This window comes from Gymnogyps californianus, chromosome 19 (genome assembly GCF_018139145.2).
Source record: "Gymnogyps californianus isolate 813 chromosome 19, ASM1813914v2, whole genome shotgun sequence".
Taxonomy (NCBI): Eukaryota; Metazoa; Chordata; class Aves; order Accipitriformes; family Cathartidae; genus Gymnogyps; species Gymnogyps californianus.
In genome coordinates, this window is record NC_059489.1 from 1109468 (window position 1) to 1131819 (window position 22352).

At 48.6% G+C, this 22352-nt stretch overlaps 1 protein-coding gene across 3 annotated transcripts in view; it reads left to right on the plus strand.

Annotated features, from left to right (window-relative positions):
- The window catches only part of RPTOR (regulatory associated protein of MTOR complex 1), a 162010-nt gene extending 141446 nt beyond the window's left edge, over nucleotides 1-20564 (plus strand). For 2 of the 3 annotated variants that reach the window (XM_050908319.1, XM_050908320.1), the window contains 6 exons: nucleotides 9392-9498; nucleotides 12633-12760; nucleotides 12846-12932; nucleotides 15595-15711; nucleotides 16314-16443; nucleotides 18003-20564. In XM_050908319.1, the coding sequence (XP_050764276.1) occupies nucleotides 9392-9498; nucleotides 12633-12760; nucleotides 12846-12932; nucleotides 15595-15711; nucleotides 16314-16443; nucleotides 18003-18071 (638 nt within the window). In that variant the 3' untranslated portion in view covers nucleotides 18072-20564. Of the gene's footprint in view, nucleotides 1-2614; nucleotides 2663-9391; nucleotides 9499-12632; nucleotides 12761-12845; nucleotides 12933-15594; nucleotides 15712-16313; nucleotides 16444-18002 lie in introns of all 3 variants that reach the window. The other variant, XM_050908318.1, reaches the window with a different exon arrangement.
- The last annotated feature ends 1788 nt before the right edge of the window (nucleotides 20565-22352 follow it).

Below are 22352 nucleotides of genomic sequence, written 5' to 3' on the forward strand. Positions count from 1 at the left end.
CTGGATTCAGAATCTTGCTTCCTTGGTGCTGGTAACGGACTTGCCCAAACAATTGGGAATTCCCGCGGACTGCTCTGATCATCGGCTTCTTGCTGCATCATCAGTCGTGTTCAGGGAGGATGCTGACAACTGTCAACTGAACTCCTTCAGGCTAATTCCATTTTCCTGCCTTACTTTCCACGTGCACCTTATCAAGGCATGGCATTTGCTGATTGTACCTGACTCTCTACAGGCCTTTAATACAGCAGAAAGGATTGTAAGCATCAATGTTTGGCATTGCAAAATAGGTTAAGAGCTGAGGCAGGAGCTAATTTAGCTATAAAAGTGGAATGGTTACACTTGGCAAAACAGGAGTGTTGAAACTTTTAAGTCTGTTCTCTTTAAGATTACATTTTTTTGCCCTTTTCTTTCCTTTATGGTCTTAGGAAGTCTGGGTTCTGTTGCACTTTTGGAGCAATAGAATTAGGTTCGGAGGAAGAGAAGGACAGCTTTCTTTGTGGAGAGAAAAAAAAATGTAGTCGCTTCAAAAGAGCTATGTGGATCAAGTCCCCTTGGAAATGAGACTCTCTTCAGCAGTTATCTTTTGCTGCCAAGACCATAGTTGTGGTCCAGCACTGGCTCATAAAACTGAAGATGCATCTTTGAAGCTGCGGAGCTCAGGAGTTTTACTGGAGTTTTTTTGCTCCTACTATTGATTTCCTTCTCTCCTCTCCAACCTTGTTCCCCTGTGTCATACTCATCTCTGAATTTAATAGTCATCTTGACAGCAACCGGAATACTGACTTTTCTAGGCAGTTTTCTCACTTATAAAAGGAGAGAGGAATATGCAATACCTAAATACACCCTTTGGAAGCTTGAAAAGCATCCCCGGGTTGTCCAAGTAATGGGAGGTCTACAGTAACATGCTCAGGGGCTGCCTGAGAGGGGGGAGCAGGCCAGAGTGAGGCACAGAACTTAAACTTTTACACTCTGTAAAGGACTTGTTTGCGGTGTGCAGCCTGAGGTAAGAGAAATGAGCTGATACAGCCAAGTACGTGTGTTAAACTTGGCCCCAGTTCATTGCACTTAATAGTTGACTTGAGACTCAGGGTAGGTGAGTCTTAATTTAAACACTGGCAAACTACTGTGTGGGCACCCTCTTTTTCCTGTATAAGATTTTTTGATTTTGATCTTGTTTAGATCTGCACTCACGATGCACCAAGAGAGTCTCTTTCAGTCACAATCAGGGTGCTTAAGGCAGCGTTGGTACCACGTGCTCTAGCGTCAGGCAGTGACTGGGAACCTCCAGCACGAGAGGTGGAGGGGGCTGAGGAAGAGGCAAAAGGCCTGTTGTTAATAGCCTGGTGTTTCAAAAGATGTAGGAAAAACTAAGCATTTTCTGTTGAGCAGCCTAGGAAGAACATAAACCTGACATGCTCTGAAGCTGTGATTTCACAGCAGGAGACTTTGGGAATTCTGGCAATTTCCATAGAAAAGGGTGTTTGAAGGCTGCGGGTTGTGTGAGCGGTGTGAGCTCGCAGAGCAGCACAGAGACCCATCGCCTGGCGTCTGCACGAGAGCTCGGTTTGGAGCTGCTCTGAATTTGCACTGCCAGGCCGGCTGGGTCGCGCCGCTCTCAGGCTGTCTCTTACGACAAGTGGCCACGCTCGCGCTTCTGAACAAAACTGCTGTGTTGTATTGTTTCTTTGTGACAAAAGGAAACAAGTCGTGATCCCCCGATCAGAATGGCTTTGCCTCTGAAAGCAGTACAGTTCTGGAATTCGGACAAATACAGAAGTGTGACCAGCTGCTTCACAATTACCGAACGCCGTCTGCTCAGCTCTTCCCTCCCCAGCTCCTTGTGTGCTCTCTGCAGATGCCTGCATTGTTTTCCGTTCTCCAGTCCAGCAAAGAGAACCAGGACATTGCTCCTGAAGGGCGAGGGCTGACGGGCTCAGCCCGGTCTCGTCCTGAACACCTGGAGCTCCCTGCACAAGATTTTTCCAGGGTTGCCCCAAGGTGCCTCTCGCTTCCCCGTTCGTTTACAGTGGCTAGAAACTGGTCTGTGTCTGAGGCTAACTTCCCATTTAAGAGTTGTTTAAACGGCGCACCCATAAATTGTTTGCACTCTCTGTGTGCTGGTTAGCTAGCTACCCACTGAAGGATGGGGCGGAGGAGCCCCTGGTACAGCGGCACTCGCTGCGGGGAGCCCAGACCTTCCAGGGCAGAAGCCTCCTGTTCTGTGCTTGGTTTGATTTGTATAGATGCCATGAGTTATTTGGATTTCTGTCTGTCACTTCCTGATGCATTTTACTTCAGAACAGGGACCAGATCATGCAAAGGATAGTCTCCTTGTTCAAGAAGAAATGTCAAATCTGTGCTGTTGTCAGCCAGCCAGAATACTCACTTCACACATGACAAGCGCCACGGTTGATGGCTTCCCAGGGGATGCTGTGATTGAACTAGTGCCTGCTCTCTGGATGGAGGCATGTGCTGCTCTTGGTGCTTCTGCTTCTCTTTTATGTTCTTTCCTTTAACTTGAGTTGCTTTCTCTAATCCTTTTTTAAGATTTATTTTTGCTCTGGCTGACCAACTTACCCTTAGCATCAACCCCTTAATCCCTGTCTTCTCACAGGTCTGGCCCGAAGGGTTTCAATCTATCTTGACAGAAGTAAACAGGGAGGTGAGTGCTTTCTTTCCTGTTACCTATGATCAGCTGGGGTGGGAAGGACCTCCTCGTCTGGCTTCAGGTTGGTTGACTGGTTGGTTGGTTGGGGTTTTTTGGCATTGTTTGAATGACTGCTGGGTCCTTGTGGTTCCTGGAAAGCTTTGCTGCTTCTACCTCTCCCATTCCTTGCCTTGTGTCTGTGTCTGTAACAGCCATGGGAAATGCAGGCAGGGTGTCTGTGCTCTCTAGGTAAGCGTAGCCAACCGCCGAGGAAAAGGGCATCTTCATGTCATGCTTTCTGCAGTGAGAGGAGGTGTGGGTGGGATGTACAAGTCTCTCTTTCCCAGGAAGATTTCAAAGCATCCCTGCACAAAGGGGTTTGAATGACAGGTTCCAAACGTGAACCGCCGTTAAGCTAACGTGGATTTTACTGGGGTTTATTTGTAATACACTTTCGCTATAAAGATCATGTTAAAAGGAGAAGCTGATGAATCTTTCCCAGCAGGTTTAGAATAGTGGACTTTTGGCAAGGATATGCCTAATAAATTTTACAAATTCTGTTCTTTCACGTGGAAGGAAGGTAAATGAACTCCCCAGCCTCCATCTGTAGAAGCCAGGACTGTGCGGTGTCTGCATTGCTCTGGAGCTTGGCCCCCTCCTCTGCTGCCAAGGTCTTCAGGGGAAACAGATGGCTAATGTGTCAGGGCATCTTTGTGTGTATGCACGTCCATGGATGTTAATGTTGACGTAGTCATCTTGCATTATTCATCAATTATTAATATTTGCTGACTGATAAGAGCTGAATGTGTCTGTAGTGATTAACAGGACGAAGATGATTGCAGTGGTGTGTGATTCAGAGCTCTTTAGCTTGAGGTCTTTGCAAATCTCTCTCTTACTGTTCAGAGACAGAGCACTGGGATAGAAATTAGCAAAGCTGATGTGTTCCTGTTAGCTGCCTGGCTCTGTATTTCACTCAAAAATCCACTGGCAAACGGAAAGGCTAAAATTAGCAAGACTTGGCTGCAGGGAATTCCCCGCTCAGTAAACCGGGCATCCGAACAGTTTAAGGAAATACCAGCCACTCCCTTGCTGGATCAGTGCTGCTGATACCAAGCAATTGCACTCTGTCCCAAGCACACAAGTAACCGTGAATCAATAAAAAGCATTCACCAGCATTTTCTGGCCAGGTGTTCTAATGAAAAATGCAGCAAAAGGATTCCTTCTCTCCCTTGGAAGAAGTCTTAAAAATGTATGAGATTAGCTGTTTGCTTGACAGCAAAATACATCAGCAATATTTAGATAAAATATACTAGTTTTGTCACTAAAGCACAGAAGATCTGTTCTCATTGCCTAGGCTTCTGTGAGGAATTTTTACTGAAAAAAAGATAGGGGACTATCTCTTCGTCTCGCATCACTGGGTGCTGTTTTTAGGCAGGAATCACCGGGCACTGCTGTATTGCAAATCAGTGGTAAATTAGAGAAAGAGCAACGGCTTAATGGTCCAGGTCTTATCGGGCCACTGTGCAAGTCAGCCCAGGAATCCCTGAAGTTTGCGTGAGCACAGAGCAAAGTCTGCAGCCAGCACATTCAGCATCGTGAAGGCAGCTGAGCTAGCAGGAGTCTCGAGATGCGTTAGTGTGACCCTCTGCCCGGGCTGCTTCACCTCCTGCTCCATCAGAGCTCTTTTGCTCTGATGGAGCATCAGCACACTGCTGCATTACCTCCCGTCGGCGTAACTGAATGTGCGATACGAAGGAGGAGGCTGTGTTAACGAGAATATACAGCTGACCTGTGCCCACCTCTATCCATCGCTGCCTCGTGGGGGTTGTTGGTGCTGATATGTAAACAGCCATAATCTGTCTTACCTTGAGAAAATTTCTACTGATGCCAAGCAAGAAAAAATAAGCACATACTTGCCAGTTCCCTGCTTCCTTCCTGCTCTCCTGGGGCTTCTGAAACAAAGTGAAAGACGTCAAATACCTGCTCTGCAGAAAAACAGGACCTTGCCCTCTGGAGGCTCTGCTCTGCTTTGAATACTGCTGACTCTTCTGGCAGTCAGTCCGCAATCCAGATGGGAGAGGGTGGAGAAGCAGCCTCGGAGTGTTCTTAGAAATAAAAGTTAGCAGCTCACTGGAAGGGGAGTTTCATGGCGAGCTGCAGGGCTCTTGAGCTGCCTGGGGCAGCCTGCGACAGAGAGGAGCCTTGGCAGAGGGAAGGCTCTAACCTGCAAAAGGAGCTGATCAAATGATCAAACTCAAACAGAGCTTATACTGGAGAAAAAGAAGGAGAGAGAAAAGTAGAGTGAGTCTTCCCACATCTCCCCAGAGGTTGGTATCTTGTCCTTTAGGAGTAGGAAGTTTGGGAGAAGCACCTTATTTCTGGTCAGATTTTTTTATGGCAATAAAATAATTGGAGAAGTTGCAGCTCCAGGGGTTTGTGTTCTTTTAATTGGATTCCCAGCACCACAGCTACTCTCCTCCCTTGCTGCACATAGTCCTTGGCATATGAAGAGTGACACTTTTTGAAAGGATGTTGTAGAAATTAATGATGAGTGAGGTCATACAACCCTCCCACTGCTTCCTGGAAATTAAAACAATGATGCGCCTCATTGCTCAACCAGGAGGGCCCATGATTAAAAAATCATCAGTCAGAATCCGAGATGCTTTTATGTTGTGTTCTATGTAGGTATTCCTGACTTCATTGAAATGCCAAGTGCAGGTTGGCCACGTTCCAGTGACGTTAAAAATCAGTGCAGACACTCGGACTGCAGCTGCTTTCAACACCAGCGTTATTTATTGAAATTTATACAAGGAACTATTCCATCCAGACAAATATCTGTTGCTCAGGGGGAATCCTGACGGAACAGCTGTAGAAAGTTACAGCTTCAAGAACCGCTGTTGGTTTGTGTTGCCTTGTGCATAAACTCGCATCATACAGAACTGCAAGTACTTGTGTTAAAAGACTCAAAAAAAAAAAAAAACAACCCCAACCCCCCCCCCAAAAAACCCCACAACCCAGAAGAAACCCACAAACCTCTAAAAATTTCTTTTCCTGAACTGTGGAAGATTTGTTGCTCATTATCTGAGAACATAACATTCCTTATGGGAAAATTGTAATCTTAACTAAGGGTGCATTAAAAGAAGTGTATTGCTAGGATGCCTGTTTCTGCAATTCATTGGCTTCTGAGAGTCCCACGGTTTCACTGCTGGCCGTTGTCAGATGGTTGCGTTGGTGTCACGGCATCGCCCCTGTTTGCTCCGTTTCTGTAAGTAGGTGGGAGCTTGGAAATAGGGTGGGCAGGTGCTGCAAAACCTGGCGGCGTGGCTCAGGCTGAGATTGCATGGCTTTGCAGAGTACGTTACCTTTTTGCCGGAATGAGGCTGAGAAGCGTCTTAGGTGCCAAACGTGCAAGCCAAAACCCAGCAGGTGAACTACAGTCTCAGTTGTAACATCCTGGAGAAGGACCTCTGTTAATTAAAAAGGAAATGATAATTAGTATTAACTCCCACATTTGCTTCTCATCCCAAAATACTAGGAATTTAACATATAAACATGAGCCAATACGGTATCATTTCCACTACGAAAACGTTTGCTCGTACATAGAAATAGTTCAGCTATTTATGTCTCATTTCATACTGCGAGTGTCATCTTTTAATTTAACATTTCGGTCAGAGGAAGCTTTCCTTCCTTGTAACACGCTTGCAAACGACATAAATTTATGTACAAAGGCTTTTCTTCTTTTCAGACACGTTTGAATTCTGGTTAAGCATTCCCAGTCGCATCCTGGGGTCCCCTTTCCTTCACCCACTTCTTTGCCAGGGCATCGCCTGGGCCGCAGCGGGAGCAGACCTCCTGGCCTGGGGCTGGTGCTCGGCACAGGCACGACCTCTGCAGCCAGGACCCACTGCCGTTCTGGGCTGCAGATGGAGCTGGCCCCATCTCCCAGCGGGAAGGTGCCGGGAGTTTTCCTTGGCTGCGGCTTTTATGCAAATATTCTGTTATTTCTGATGCCTGCGTTGTGTGGTGCAATACGAGCATCCTGTACTCTGAGACTGCCTAGTCCACCCGCGAGCGCTGTGCATCGGAAGCAGCAAGAATGGTATTTCGTATTTTCTTGAGAGAATAAGGCGGCTGATGAAAGAAAGGGAAGATCTCTTGTTATGGGATGATCAAAATGCTGCACTTGCCTCTTCCAGAGAGCAGAGGTTGTCACTTATATGGACTATTTAAGTTTTATAAGAAAGGCAGGAGCTGCATCGGCTGCTTGGAAGAGCACGAGCCGCACCATACACTGACATCATCTCCCTCCTTTCTTTCCACCTGTGGGCTCGCTCTCAGCTCCTGGTTCGCGGTGAACCCTTGTCCTTTCTATCTGGTTACCTCTCATGGGAGAGCTCTGTGCCATTTTACATAAAGTGAAACCCCTCTGGAGCGTCCTCCCTCAGTGAAACTTCCCCTAGCCTTCTAGATGGCATCGCTGAATATCCTCAGTGCTTAAATTCCTGACAGATACACCAAGATAAGCACCAAATCGCTCCGAATTCACCATCTCTATCCTGTTCCGCAGAAAAGACACCTGGAACTGCAGCAGGCTGGGGACTTGCTGCCAACCAGACTGAAGAAAAACATTGTCTTCAAACTGGGGAATGTAACTGGAAAATTGGGAGCTTTAAAACTCCTAAGAGCACATTGCCTACTGAACTCCATCAGCGATGGTAATGGCAATATCTGTCTCAGCCTGCCAGGTTTATCTTGTCACATGGGCCATAAACAAGATGACAAATGGAAACATTTCAGTGATGTTTATCATCTAAATCACTGCCTGCTTGTTTGCCTCGGATCTCTAGCAGCCCTCTGAGCTGCCAGGCAATCTGAAGTAACAATCAATTTGACTCGCAAGATAAAGATACAAGCTCTCGGCTTAGCTGAGAATCCCAAATTTCCTGCGGTAAGATGACGGACTGTCAATAAGCGTCAGTAATCTTCTCAGTGGTATGCAGCAAGATCAGGAAACCTCTTGGATGCGATGCTTAGGAAGGGGAGATGGGCAAAATGTTTTAGCTGGATCTGTGCAAAACAAGGTCATTTCATCATCTTTGAAGAAAACTCGGTGTTCGTAGGATGCCTCTGTTGTTTCCTTTGTGCCCTGTAAAGGTCTTTGGTCTGGTAAAAAGTACTTATAGCCCTTTGGTGACAAAGAGCGTGTTGGGGTGGGCTTAAATTTCCTGCCGGGGCTAATTCCTAGCAGTAAATTGAGACAAATTCACATTTGTACCTTCTGGACAAGCAAGTTGTGGAGTGGAAATACAGGAATCCCACTGAAGGCGACTGCGAATGGCTCGGAGCAGGAGCCTGCAGTCCTGATGCATTGCAGAGTGCTTTCTGATGCCGGGTTGCATGTGGTTATAAAATACTTCTCGGCACCAGAGTCTCGGTTTGGCATGGACGAGAGGGTGAACCACTGCTCTGCGAGGCAAGGATGCTGCTTCTGCCCCTGCCGCAGGGAGAGCCCTGCCTGAGGAGATGAAAACAAACACAAAAATTGGAGTTCTTGTCTGGTTCCCTCGTGTAGCGCTCCTGGGGTTTTTTGTTTGTGTTTTTAATGTATGAATAAGAGTCTCCCTGGAAAACCAGTAGATTTGGGGTTGGCCAGCCTCTGCAGCATAAAAAGCAAAACATAATTGGTGTACAGCTCTCTGCTTTAAGCAAAACGTTTCTGTACTGTGGAGGCGGCACACAGGTACAAAGAAGTCCCTTCTAATTAAATGTACAAGAATTGTTCCTCGGAGATTTCCCCTGCCGAATCAGGGGTTTCATTGCCAGCTATTTTCCAAGTCCCAATATCTGGTTTGTTCTGATACTTGTGTGCTCTGTGCTTAGGAGAGCCAGCTCGCTCGATGGCTTTTGGACATCTTATTGCTCCAGCTGGGAAAGGAGGTGACATGCACTTACTCTTCTCTGGAAATTGCCATACCGGCATAGTTCATGAGTTCGCGCAGCCTCCCAACCTGTCTGTAAGCAGGTGCCCATGTCAGGTGTTTTGGGAATAGAAAATCCCTTCTAATTCTCTTACAGCATGGATGGGACGTTTTTCTAAACTTCACCTAGCAATCAGTTCATGCCCTCAAAGATGAGGAGCAAAAGCTCTCATAAATGTATTTTAGCTAGTGTAATTGCAGAATGTTCCCCTCCTTATCTGTCTGTATAGCAAATTGGTTTTTACTCCTACCAAGCTGTTGAATTCAGTATCTTGCGGCAATGACTTTGCTATTCCTTGTTTAGAAACATCTCCCCTTAGCCACAGATTTCTGTTAGAATGAGGAATCATGGTAATCCAGAGGCTCTCAGGTCTTGCTGTGTGAGATGTCACCAGTTTAGTCTACTTCAATCATCAGTTAATCCGGTGTTCTCGTAAAGTAGTGGATAATTTATTAAGACTGCCTTGGAAGTCCCCAGTAGCCTGGCAAAGTCCCTGGAAGGCTGTATTCACCTGCCTGCGGGGGCCGTCTGCACCTCGGCTTTTCTAAGCGCTTAAGCTAGACGTATTTTGGACTCAAATCCAGGACCAGCTGATTTGATCCCATTTGGAGGACGTATGGATGCGTGTGTATGTAATTTTACATTTCCTCTAATAACAATAGTTTCTGTAGCATGAGGTCATGAAAGCTGGTGTTCTAATTAGTGCAGCTTTGGCTGTGCTAATGCGGAGAGTAATTTGCACGCCCTGCCTGTGTTTTATCTTAGGAGCAGGCATGGTGGTCGACTGGGAACAAGAAACCGGGCTCCTGATGACATCGGGAGATGTGAGGATAATCCGGATCTGGGACACAGATCGGGAAATGAAAGTACAGGTAACATCTGCGTGTTTGTCCCCTTCCCCTTTTCCCTCCCAGAACAAGTCCCGTGCAGCGAGTTACCCTGTGCACAGCCAAAGCATCTGAGACTCGTCTGTGAAGAGCTGACAGGTTCTGGAGCTTCTGCTTCCCTGCCTCAGAGTCATGTTACAGCATAAATAAAAGTGCACACATACTTAGTGAGTGTGTCAGGTCTTTCCTGGAAGCTGCTGCTGTTATTCTGGGCAGTGTGCAGCAGTGGTTGGGAAAGGTGAGGCTGTGAAATCCAGAGGCAGGCACCAGGATGCAGATAGGATTTCCTATTAGCACGTAATTGAAATAGTGGAAAAATTCTTGAGGAAATTTAGTGGTGAGTTGGGTCGGTGGTAGGGCATTCAGACTTACTGCTGCCATCGCTGCTTCTCTGGGATGCACGCAGAGCTAATCACAGAGCAACACTGCTCTCGTACCTACCAGCCAAAGGTCTGTGTTCAGGAAAGCTGCATCCATGCGGAGACCACTCGCATACCTGCTCAGTCCACTCCTGAGTCGGGACCCGAGTGCTGGACAGGACAGAAACACGAGCATTTCCTAACCGTGCACTGGTCACACGCAGCGGGTGGAATTGTTGCCAGCTTGGGCCAGTCTGACTCAGGTCAGAACTTTGCTCCGTGTTGTCTGGCCCGGGTATCAAAGGATGAAGAAGGCTGCGAGCCTGCTGGCAGCTCCCTCGGCATCCCCGCGTCTCCCTGGGGAGCTCTGCAGACCCGCGCGCTGGGGCACCCCGGGGTGCTCGCATCTCGCCTCTGAAACGAGGCAGCACCAAGGCGGTGTTTCAGTCGTACGTAACTTTCTGCGCAGTGTAATGGGGAAAAGACGCTGCAAGCGTTCATGTCGATCGTGATCAAATGGAAGTTTCTCAGGAATTGTAAGGAGAAGCAGCTGGTCTGTGAGAATGGAGTCACCGTGCTGGAGAAAAAAGGAAGACTAGTTTTCAAAGCTTCTAGAAATTAATTACCCTTGGATGAACATTAATTACGACACTTTGACCCTGCAATGCATGACAATTAAGCCTATGTTAATCTTAATTACTTTCACATACTCTTTTCTCTACATAAATTAGGGAACAGCAAAATTCAGGAGGTGAAAATCTTTTAAATGATGATGATTAATGATTGCACTGAAAGTATCTAAAAACATGTTTCTTTTTCAATTGCAAAGATTGGTTGTGTTGAAATTCAAGTGATTGAAACTTCCTGACTCAGTAACACTGGAAAAGTGAAGTTCAGCACAAAGAGCAGCGAAGCTATGTAATCCAAGCTAATAAAGGTGCCTTCCCACTCTTTGAACTACAGAAAGTGTGCCTCTGGAAGCACTTGGGATGTAGCTGAAGAAGCAAGTACTTCATTTTCACTTCTGCTGATTGTTCCTGCTTCAAAGGCAGGATCTGGGTTTAGGCAGTTAGAAGAGCTGCTGAGAACAGCCCTGAAGGTTGGTGCCTCTAGCCAGCAGCTCCTTCGCTCAGCCGAGGCTGTGAATAGCAGCTAGGAAAGGTGAATATGCACAGAAGCAAAAATAGGATTGAAGTGTGAAATTAGCTAATGCAGTTCTAACGTGCCTCCTGATTGTTACCCTACTTTTTCAGTGCTGCTTAGCTTTTTTTTACCTGTTTTAATTGAAAATGTTTTTCCTCATAACAGGCGTAGATATTATTCCAAGCAATTCTTTTGCTTATAGCAAGTAAAAAGGGGGAAAGTAGCAGCGTTAGAGTAAGAGTGCACACCGTGTTCCCAGCACAGCTGTCCTTGCAAGCTCCAGCCTTCTTCTTCCATGTCATTTTTTTTGATACACACGGTGTCTGGCGTCTAATGAGATAACGTGGATCTACTTGTCACATGTCCTAAAGCGGGGACTGATAGGTGGCACAGCACTGGCTCGCTTTATCTTGTGTAAGTGATTTTCCGGTGCTGTATTGTAGTCAGGCAGCTCATTGTGCTGTCTGAGGCTTACGTGTCCACTCTGACGTTGTTCAAGAGCCCCAGAGCTGCCTCACCACCGCTCGCTGCCTGCGGCTGCCGGGCATGGAGAAGAGGAAGGTCACGCTCAGACAGCCCAACCGCGGTCTGCTCAGCTCGGCTCATTTGCAACAACCACCGGGGCTCTGCAGAAGTGTAATGGTGATCCTAGTGATGAAAGGAGAATGAGAGCTAAGTGTTTAAAAACTAGCATAAAAAATAAAAAGAAACTGAAAGAAATGGACTTCATTAGTGATAACTGGAGCCATTCTGGGTAAAGGGAACCGCCTTCCGGTAAAATCATTATATTGTTTCCAGGAGCCAGATATGTTTTTTGTCTGGTACAGACAGAAAAAAGCTTCTTTTACAAGAGGCCTTTAAATAACATCCTAGAACTCATTTGGGTGTTGACATGATGCACAAAAAGGGCTAATACCTTGCAGCTTTGTACCTAATACCTTGCAGCTTTGTTGTATCTTTTTTTTGCATGGGTGGTATTACCTCTAGCATACTGTATGTTTGGTTTTATATGTGGTGTTATATATGCCATTACGAGTTTTTGCTTTCTACAGGTATATTTGTCTTGTATGACTCTTCTCCTCCAAATACATACTGTCCCTCCTGCCGTTCCAATGGCATTTACAACTTGCACACAACAAAGATGGTTTATGGAGAAATAACTCCTCTGGCCATTTATTTTAACTAATTAGATATTCTTAGTAGAGAATAACATTAACTCCTCCTTCCCGAAATAGATCTTGCCTTCATTTGGGTTTATAAGCTGAATGATTTGCAAAAGCTGGTTTTGCTGGAATTCCTCCTCTGGGCCTGGCTCTTTGGGTTGAACTGTGGGACTTGTGGCTCAAAGACACGGCAGCGGCGGTGGCCGTCGTCCCCAGGGTCGCCACCCCCTCATTTCTGCTCGTGTCCGGAGAGCGTGAAGGAAAACTTCACACCGATGCAGTGTCCTAGTGTTCTGAGTGACAGGTGGAAACCCTGGTTTAGTTTTGGACTGATTTACAGAATGGGGAAAGGAAAAGGAGGAGGACATTGGGTCCATCTGGTTTAGGACCTTGGCTGTAGTGACTTGGAGACGCATCATGGTCTCAGCTTGGGTTTCGTGTGCTTTCTCCTTAGGATATCCCCACCGGAGCTGACAGCTGTGTGACCAGCCTCTCGTGTGACTCTCATCGTTCGTTAATTGTGGCGGGGCTGGGTGACGGCTCCATCCGCGTGTTTGACAGGAGGATGGCTCTGAGTGAATGGTAACTACTCGTCCTTCCCAGGCTCGGTGGGATCCTCACATCTCCTCCTCCTCCCCTTCAAAATGTTTCTCTACTTGTTCCTCAGCCGTGTCATGACCTACCGAGAGCACACAGCCTGGGTGGTGAAAGCATACTTGCAGAAACATCCTGAAGGCAACATCATGAGCGTCAGGTAGAAGAGATTTTACTGTTTGAGCTGTTTTCTCTTAAACATGGTTTTCTTTTCTATTTAAATTCTGCCTCTGGTATTTCAAGAGCTAAGAGGGTAAAGCTCTTTAGTTTGACATTAGCTTCAGTAATTAACTCCTGCTCCAAAGTTGGTGGAGAGAAGGCAAAGAGAAATGTGAAGCTTTCCTTGGAAGCCTGTTAGTGTGGTTTGAGAGTAAACAAGAAGGCATCTCTGCTGAAATCACTATCACGAGGCGTGTGAGGGAGGAATCGCGTGAACCAGAAACCTAAGCTAGATATAGTATATCTTATGGTGGTGGTTCTTTATTGCCAACATCTCCGTGGGGTCATTTGAGAGAGAATGTGAGAAGGAAGGTTGATATTGCATCTGTTGGGCATATTGCTGTGCAGGATTACTTTGCTGTCTAGCAATTTTCCACACATAAATCCATTTCTGCTGCCTGGTAAATACTGCAGAGAGAGCAGCATATACTTATTTGGCTATTAAAGAACAGCAGAATATAATTTATTGTCACAAAGCCACTGTTTGCACACAAAGAGGCTCTTTTTCTTGATTACAAAATGAAAACGAAACATAATTTTCTGGGATTCAGAACATTCCTGAGGTGGGGGATGGGCCAGCAAAAATGTATTAAGATTTTCAGAAAGGGGATTATGTGAGGCAGCTGCCAGATTTGTCGAGCTCACATATTAGAGTTTTTAATCTTCCTTTCTGTAATCTCCTTCAACAATCCCAGGGGTCAGGCCTGTACGCTTGGCCAGCCCGGGTCTGAAGGCTCATTTTTTCCCTCTCCTCAGTGCCCTTCTCAGCATGTGGTGCTTTCTCTCGGGATTGAAGAGGTATGAGAAAATGTTGTACTTCAAAAGACAGGTCTGATCTCATCCCGAAGGAACTGGGTTTGTTGAGACAAGCCACCTTGCTTTCAGTTTCTCCCAGTTCACTCTCTTCTTCAGCTGACGGCAAGATCCAAGAAAAACAAATGTTAGGACGTAGCGAGGTCTTGGTCTAGCTATTTCCTGAAAAACCTGAAGGCGTTGTATTGCTTGATGGAGCAGTTCTCTGAACCTCGGTGAAACTTTTTCTCTGGACCGGAGGCAGGAGTTTGTACCGCAGGACTGGGGACGCTGAGCCGGATCCTGCGGCTCTCCATGGCCCGGCGCTGGTTCACCACGTGATACTGTGTTCAGCCGCTTTGATCTGTGTGCTGGTGCTGCCACAGTGCTTCTCATTAATCAGCAGGTCTGCTTTTATTAGGCTGACAGCATTGCTCGAAAAGGTCCTTAAACACCTTCTGAATATCCTGGTTTAGTAGCTTAGCTGCTGTTGACTTGTTGCCTGTTATTGTTCAACTGGGATGTGTTTTCCTATGTGGTCCCTCATCACAGAACTTCACTTCCATTTTAAAGCTCTTGCATGGTCTTCCAATACATTCAGAACCATTTTCAAGTCTTGCAAAGGTTCAAAGCTTTAAATGAATTTACTGCATATTTGATCTCTCTCAAACAATATTTCCATCCAGTCTTTAGGATCTAAATCAACCTCAAGTTCAATTTGTCTTGAATTTAGTTATGCGACAGCTGGAGTTGCAGCTCTTATAATGATATACGTAATTCTGTATAACAGCCTTTTGGTCAGTATTAGATATTCCAGAGGTACAGAAACTGAAGGCAATATGCTGCTTAATGCTTTTGTTGTTCTTAACTCTGTAGGGTGATTCACAGTTGTATGGCCATCGGTGACTTGCAAAAAATAACACTTTAAAAGTAGTGGTGCCAAAAGCCTTACTGCTGCTGCCAGCAGAATAAGATCAGATGAGTTGATTTTGAATTTAATTTCCGTAAGAGACTTTTCTGTTTGTCTTTCTGTACACCAGTTGACCAGTCTCTTACAAGGAGCTCAGAAGAACAGATGTACCGTAGCAAAATCTTCAGTCCTTGGTTCCGGGGCTGTAGGAAAAGATGCACCCTCTTCTCATCTAACAGACGTGATTCTACTGATGTATTTCAGAGAGATCACTTAACAAAAAGAAATAATTTGTGTTTGAAAGGTGCTTGATCTACTAAGGACAGTATCTTGCCACTGCCACTACTGCTTTCCCCACCCTCTCTTCCCTGATAAAGTCATTAATAGGATTGACACATCGCCTGAGCGTTCGCAGGGTTTGTTATGCCTGGTCCACAGAGTACTTTGGACAGCGAGGACTTGTGCATCTGTGTCCAGACATTTGGCGTAATGGATGGTACCAGCAGATCCCATCTGGTTAGAGTTTTCTAATACAATTTCCTGCTGTGAAAAGGAGAAGGAATTTGGGTCTGACATGCAGCTTGGGGTATTGAGTATGACATGACAGTAAAGGCACTTCTACTCAGTGATGGAGCTGTAAGGGATAAAAGTAATAATGGATCACCCTGAGGGCAGAGGCAGAGCTGATGCACAGCTCTTAATGCGTTGTGGATGGTACCGAACGTAAGTGACATCAGTGGGGATTCAGCCGTACTGACAGAGAGGGCAAGGGTGCGTGTCTGCTCTATCCTAATTTTCTGATTGAGGTGGTCAGCTCACAGACAGGCACACGGCTCGATTTCCTGGGCTTTAGGGTCTGGTTTGAGTACAGCCTGACGGTGTGAAACTCCTGTGTTGGCAGTGTAAACGGAGACGTGCGGTTCTTTGACCCCCGGATGCCAGAGTCCATGAAGGTCCTTCAGATAGTCAAAGGGCTGACGGCCCTTGACATTCACCCACAAGCCAACCTCTTTGCCTGGTAAGTTCTAGTTTCAGCTCCTGCATCCCTGGAGTGGACGGAGAGGACAGTTTGTCTCTGCAGACATCATTCACGGGGTTTTGCTGGTTTTGTTGTTTGTTTTAACCTCACCACGAACAGTGCAGCTTCTTTCCCATGTTTGCGGCTCAGGAATCTTATCCCTTGCACGCATTAGTGAAACCTCTGCACTGGTGACTTGGAGCGCTGGTGTACGGTCTTACACTCCCATGTCAGATCCCTGTTCAAAGCCAGCATGGGTATTTGGGGGCTCTGGGTGGGGACCAGCAGCTGCTCCACAGCCACCTATCCTGGAGGTGGTCAGGGGATCCGCTCTCAGCGTGTGTGTGCATCAGCTCTTCGTGGTTTTTCTGTCTCAGCGTAAGAGGTAACTGTGGTTCCAGCCTTTCTGTAAATCTCTCTGCACTGAGGTTGTCGTGGCACAGTTAAAGTCAGTCTCCCCGCTTACAAGAACTCATTGCACACTAGTCTGGTGAACAGCTCAGGTCGACACAGCTGGAGAGCTGGAGAGGGGGCTGTAGGCAACAATACTGTTGTTACGACAGCATTCTCAGTGACACCATGTTCTCTTGATTGCCTTCTAGTGGCTCAATGAATCAGTTCACTGCAATCTACAATGGAAACGGGGAGCTGATCAACAATATCAAATACTACGATGGTTTTATGGGACAAAGAGTTGGAGCCATCAGCTGCCTGGCTTTCCATCCTCACTGGGTCTGTATTCTCTCTTTTTGGATTTTGGAATTTGCATTTCTTAGTTAACGTCTGTGTTGGAAGAGGGAAAGGCGCAGAGACTCCTCTAGCGCAGAGAGATGCTGCCCCAGCCTAGCTTTCGGAGGCTGCTTTGAGCCTGACTCTCAGCCTAGGTCCTCAGTGCTTGTCCTCCAGGCTGTTCCAGACGACTACGCTGGCGGTGCCACTGGTGCTGCTGGTTTATGATGTGCACCTAAGACTAGAACAGGGCTCCCAACGGCTGAGCCCTTTTTACTTGCGGATCAGCTTGATATACTGTTCCCGTTTCTTCCCATCACTCTGGGACTGCAGCCTGGCTTAGCTCTGTAGTTCTTGCCGCAGAAGTTGTCCGAGGTGAATTTGCCTGGAGCTGAGTGGAGAGGTGCAGTCTCTCACTTCCAGCACGCAAAATTTTATGTGCTTATTTGTTCCATGCCCCTTCTCTTGCGGACGGTGGGCTCACCCCTGTGTCTCTGGGGCTGCTTTTACACCGCCTTATGTAAGGCTTTAGGAAGACCTAATGCTGTGCAGTAGAAAAACTGCGCATCAGAAAACTGAGAGAACTGCAAAAATTAAAGGCATAAGCTGATAAAGCCTAGAATGAATCAGAGTAAAAAGGAAATTTCAGAGTATGTCACAGCTGAGGTGGCTCTGCAGTGGTTGTTGGAGAGAGAACCTGGTGGCTACTGACTGAGGAGGCAGGTGCCCACCTGCATTGTGGACTTCTGCTCACCCAGAGCTGAGAACAAATGAAGGAGATTGAAAGCCAAAGAAAACAACGTGAATGGATAGGGAAAACAGGAGGAGGTTAAAGAAGGCGTTTAGACAGTTATTTTAGAAACCTGCAGATCAGAACACAAATATTTAATATGTAATGGGAAAGAGCGGCGGGAATGATAAAGGGCCTAGAGGAGAGGAGGGAAGAGCTGTGCTGTCCTGGGCTGATTTGGTATCAGCTGCTCGGGGAGAGGGAGGGCAGCTTTCCTGCCTGGGTTATGTGCATTTTACATCCTGAAGATAGCAAGGTTAAAGGAAAGCTCATCTCCTCGGTTTTGAAAAGCCGCTTTGCAAAAAGCTGAAGAGCGATTTTGCTGTCCTACAGTTTGGGGGACGGAGCAAGAAGTGGCTAATCATTTGAGATGTTTTGCTCTTTAAAAAAGCAAACAAGCAAAGCCCTGTCCAGCCCGGGTCTCCACGGCTGGGATTGTTCCTGGGCCTCGCAGTGGAGGGAATGCTAATTTTCAGTCCAGGCAACTGTTCCTAACTAGCAGATTTGCAGTCATTTAGAAAAATTATGTTAGCAGTTGGCAACTAATAGTCACTATAATTTCTCCCTCTGGCTGCAATAGGCATATAACTCGCTGGGACGATGTAGGTGCTGGCAGGAATGTCGTCAGAGCTGCGTTGGCAGATGCATTTAAGAGCTTTTGAGCATCTGGGCGTTACTGCTGAAAATGTCGCCCGTTACCATTTTGCCTGTGCTGTGCCTCTCGTTACGGCGTGACACCTGTACGTTTATCCACGATTTGCTCTTTCCACAGCCTCATCTGGCAGTCGGAAGCAATGACTACTACATCTCGGTGTACTCAGTGGAGAAGCGGATCAGATAACGGCTCGTGGCAGCGGCACCGGAGAAGGGAGTCCCAGCGGGCAGGGCCGTGTCTCACCCATAATGTACATAGTGAAATTATCGACTTGAATGTTTAGTGTTGGCTGCTGCTGCAACCCATAACTTGAACATTTTTTTTCTGACTTAGCTACTGATGATTTTGACAAGGGGAAGAGAGACAATCTCCTTTTTTGTTTTGGGTTTGGTTTTTTTTTCCCAGCTATATCTTCTAAAAGCTACAGAAAAGGAACATTTTATTTTTGTTTCCAGTGGTTGGCTTCTCTGTTAGAAACACGGCTCCTGAGCTTGGAAGGACTGGATGAGGCAATACCCTTGAAAAGGGCTTTCTGTTTTAGTCTTTGTTTCTTTGTTTTGCTGGAGCGTAGGTTGCTTTAAGGACTGAAGTCAGGACTCACCTACAGCTCTGTGCGTTCAGCCGGACCACGAGACCCCTCCAGCTGCTGCCTACCCCGTGCCAAACAGCAACTCCTCCGACAGGGCAGCAAGACCGAGCTGTCCATCTGCAGAACAACGTACGTGCTCCTGCCCTGCCTGAGTGTGGGCGAGGGAGGCAGGAAAGAGTCTCCTCTGCATGAACCTTGTCCTCTCTGCAGCGTCCTCTCCAGTGGAAGCAAAGACAGAAGGCGACAAGGGGAGGCAGGGATCCTGAGGAAGGGGGCTTCAGGAGATGACGGGAGCAGGGCAGGATGCCACCGTACCGTAAGGTTGCACATACAGGAAGAAGAGGGAAGAAAGAGAACGAACGTCTCTTAACGTCCCGACAAGCCTGGAGCAAGTCACTCACGTAACCACTTTCCACCCACGCACACGGTGCTGGTGGGGAGGTCTGGGGTATCTCGGTCACTGTTACTTCTGCCATCACTGTCCTTCTGCCCACAGTGAAGTCCACAAACACGTTTGATAGCCTGGGAGCTCTGCCCAGCCAGCAAAGGAGGCTCCAGGTTCAAGCCACGGGCTTTCATTTGCTCCGACGTGCTAATATTCAGCAAGGTGGTGGTCAGGAGAATTTGCACACTTGCTGCTGTGTGTGTGCAGCTGCACACCTTGAGTGGCTGTGGCTTGTCTGTCTGTCCCTGCAGAACCGGGCATGTAACCACACGTGGTCTGAGCACAAGAGAATCACTAAAGAGGGGGAAGACAGCAGGTCGTCCTGCTTTGAGCAAAACAGCTCTGTCCCAGCTACCTAGGGGAAAGCCTGCTCCATCGTCCGCACCTCCCATGTCTGAATAATGAATGTTTCTGTCCCTTGAAATCCATGATGGGTCTGGAGATGGGTGTGGGGAAGGGGTAGGCAAAGCCGAAGGGCAGGTTTCTTTCAAGTGCTGCCGAGGTGCGATTTAGCTGGCCGAGAACAGAACTTGCACTCTGCAAAAATCACTGCGGTGACAAAGGTTGACCGGCTAAGTCCAGAAGTCCCCAGTTTTTCTTCCAGCCGGTATCATGGGGTCTGCAGGCTCCCAGCAAACTCTGCCAGCGATGAGGCTGACAGTGGAGGAAATAATGATGAGGGAAGGGGTGAGAAACGTTCTCTCCCTGTGCAGATGGCGGCTTCACCTCTGCCATGGCGCCTGCGGAGTGCGTCTGACCTGCCACTGCTCCTTATACACCAGATAGTCTGTTTGCTATATGTGTTGAGGCAGCTGGGCCCCGCAGGGGTCGGGGAGATGGCCCAGTGGCTGTCCCGGGCGCGCTGCAGGGAAGCCGAATGCAAAGTGCCGCACGCACGTCTGGACACCGGCGTCGGTGGGGGTCCTTGAACCGCAGAGGTGGAGCAGATGCCAAAGGCTGGGCGCTGTGTCCTTACCCTGAGCACCGTCGCTGTCCCCCCTGTAGCAGGGAGGCCGAGGGCCGCTTCACAGGATGATGAATCAAAGGCTTTAAACTTACGAAAAACTACCTAAAAGTCCACTTTTAAGTTACCAAAAGTTAATTATGGTCTAACAGAGCTGTGCCTCTTCCCGACCCGCTCCCGTGCTGCCCCGGCATCGGTCCCAGCGGTACGCATCTCCTCCACCCTGCCCGTGCCGGGGGCTGGCAAGCGTGGAGCCGGAGTTTGGGATCTAACCGATTAACATACACAGCTTAAAAAACAATAGATTTTTAACTTATATCAGTGTATTCATTAAAGGAACAAGAAATACCTGGCAAAATGCGAAGGCGCGTGGTGGGAAGCGGCTGCTCCTTGCCAGCACTCCCCGGTGCCAGCCAGCCCCTGCGGCCAGGAGGTGGGTTTTTAACTAACTCGGCCTGTTTAGCTTTCATCTAAGCGTGTGCGTGTGTGGGCTGTATTTTCACAGGTCTGATGCAGAGATTCAATCATGAAGTTTAACCAAGGATCTGGAGAGCATCCTACCTAAAAAAGTTCACTTATCTCTATTTATTTTACAAAAATAAAAAAAAATATAAAAAAACCACACGATTGTAATGTGAGAGTAAAACAATTACAAACAAATAAATGGTTAATAAAAAATAAATGCAGAAACACTTCCCGGTCTGAGGATCATTTCCTGGGGCAGAAGTGGGGAGGGAGGATGGCTGTGGCCCAAGAAGGAACCAAGTTAATTTGTAGGTGACCGGCTGTGTGGTTCCGGGCAGTTTCCCCGCAGAGAGGAGGCCGGTTACAGGTGGAGATCCTGGGCGAAAGACACTTGTACAAGGCCGGGTCGCTGCTGCTGAGGTTGAGCAGAAACGCGGTGTTTCTGCTTTGCAGCTCTGCAGGAACGCGCGTGTGGGTCTGAGCCCCAAATCCAGCTCTCGAGGGCTGGCTGTGGCCCAGAGCCGGCTGGCTCTGAGCAAATAAACTGAAACAGTCAGTGGTGTCCTCGTCCCGAGGGCCTGCGCAGCGCTGTCCCCTCCCCATCCCCTTCCCAGGGCGTCCCTTCCACCAGCGCGGTGAGGGATGCTCATGGAGTCCTGCTGGGTCGCGGCTGAGACACCGAATCCTCACCAGCACCACCCGTTCCCATTCCGGTGTCAATGGTGAAAGCAACGGTGAAAATAATTAGGCAACGGTGAAAGCACAGCGGGGCTGGGGGTCTCTCCTGGCCGGAGCCAGAGGGCTGGGACTTCGGGAGCAGGGAAGGGCGGGCAGGAGGAGCTGTTGGGGCGACCATCAAAGCCACCGAGAGGTGGGTCGTGTCCCCGCTGCCCCTTGGGGTGACGGCCACGGCAGCACTGGGCGTCTGCGTGGGCACCGGTGGGGTTAAATGGCACATGGCACCCGAGGGGCTCAGCATCGCTGAGACTGTGGTACCGGGAACCACCTTCCACACGGTTTTATTTCTATTATTTTTCACCTTGACCCGGCTGCCGCTCTGCAGGACAGCATTGCGTTTGCAGCACCAGCAGCAGCGTGGGCGCGAGGGCCGGTCTCTAATCACCTTCTGCAGAAACAAAAATTGTAATTAGGGATGCAGGGCGGCGCAAAATGATGGTTGGGTGATCGGAAGCAAAACTGCAGCAGGGAAAAAGGCGTTTTCTGGCACCTCGCCTGCGGACCCAAATTGTTTAAGTGAGCTTTGATCGCTTTGGGGAGTGCCCTGCTGCAGGCACAGCGCATCCAAAAATAACCGCGCTTGGACTCGGCAGGCACAGGGCGGCCGGGGGGCACGGCGGCCGCGCTGGCTCTTCCTCCGGGCAAACCCCTGCAAGCGGGTTGTGGTTGAGCTGTGGAACAAGACGGGAAGGAAGAGTGGGAATGTCTCCGGACACGGGAGCAGTGCAGGGCAGGATTCCCACCCCTTGGGGCGAAAGATTCGGTGCACCCCATGGAGCTGCCCTGCTCCCCTCGGCATGACCCCCCAGTGCCCGTGGGCCCGATAAAGCTGCAGTGACGGCCATGGCCACCGCCACGGCCTGTCCCGGCCCCCAGCTGCGTCCCCTCTCCCCGCCATCAGGCCGTTGGTGGTGGGGCCACATTCGCTCCTCCCGCCCAACCGCCCCCAGGGACCCCCAGGGACCCCAAACCCGCGGGCAGTGCCAGAGCCTCTCCTGTGCGGGGACGCGGGGACGCGGGGACACGTCCCTGCAGGGGCAGATGGGGACCGGGGTCTCCGTTCATCGCCACCCCACAGCCCTGCGGCTGCCCCTGCCCCATCACGTCTCCTGCAGTGCCCCCAGTGCCCCATCCTCTGCCCCATAGCACCCCAGCCCCTACAGCGCCCCATCCTCTACCTCTCTCATCCCCTAGAGCCCCCCTACCCCCTATAGCCCCCATCCCCTATAGCCCCCATCCCCTATAGCCCCCCTACCCCCTATAGCC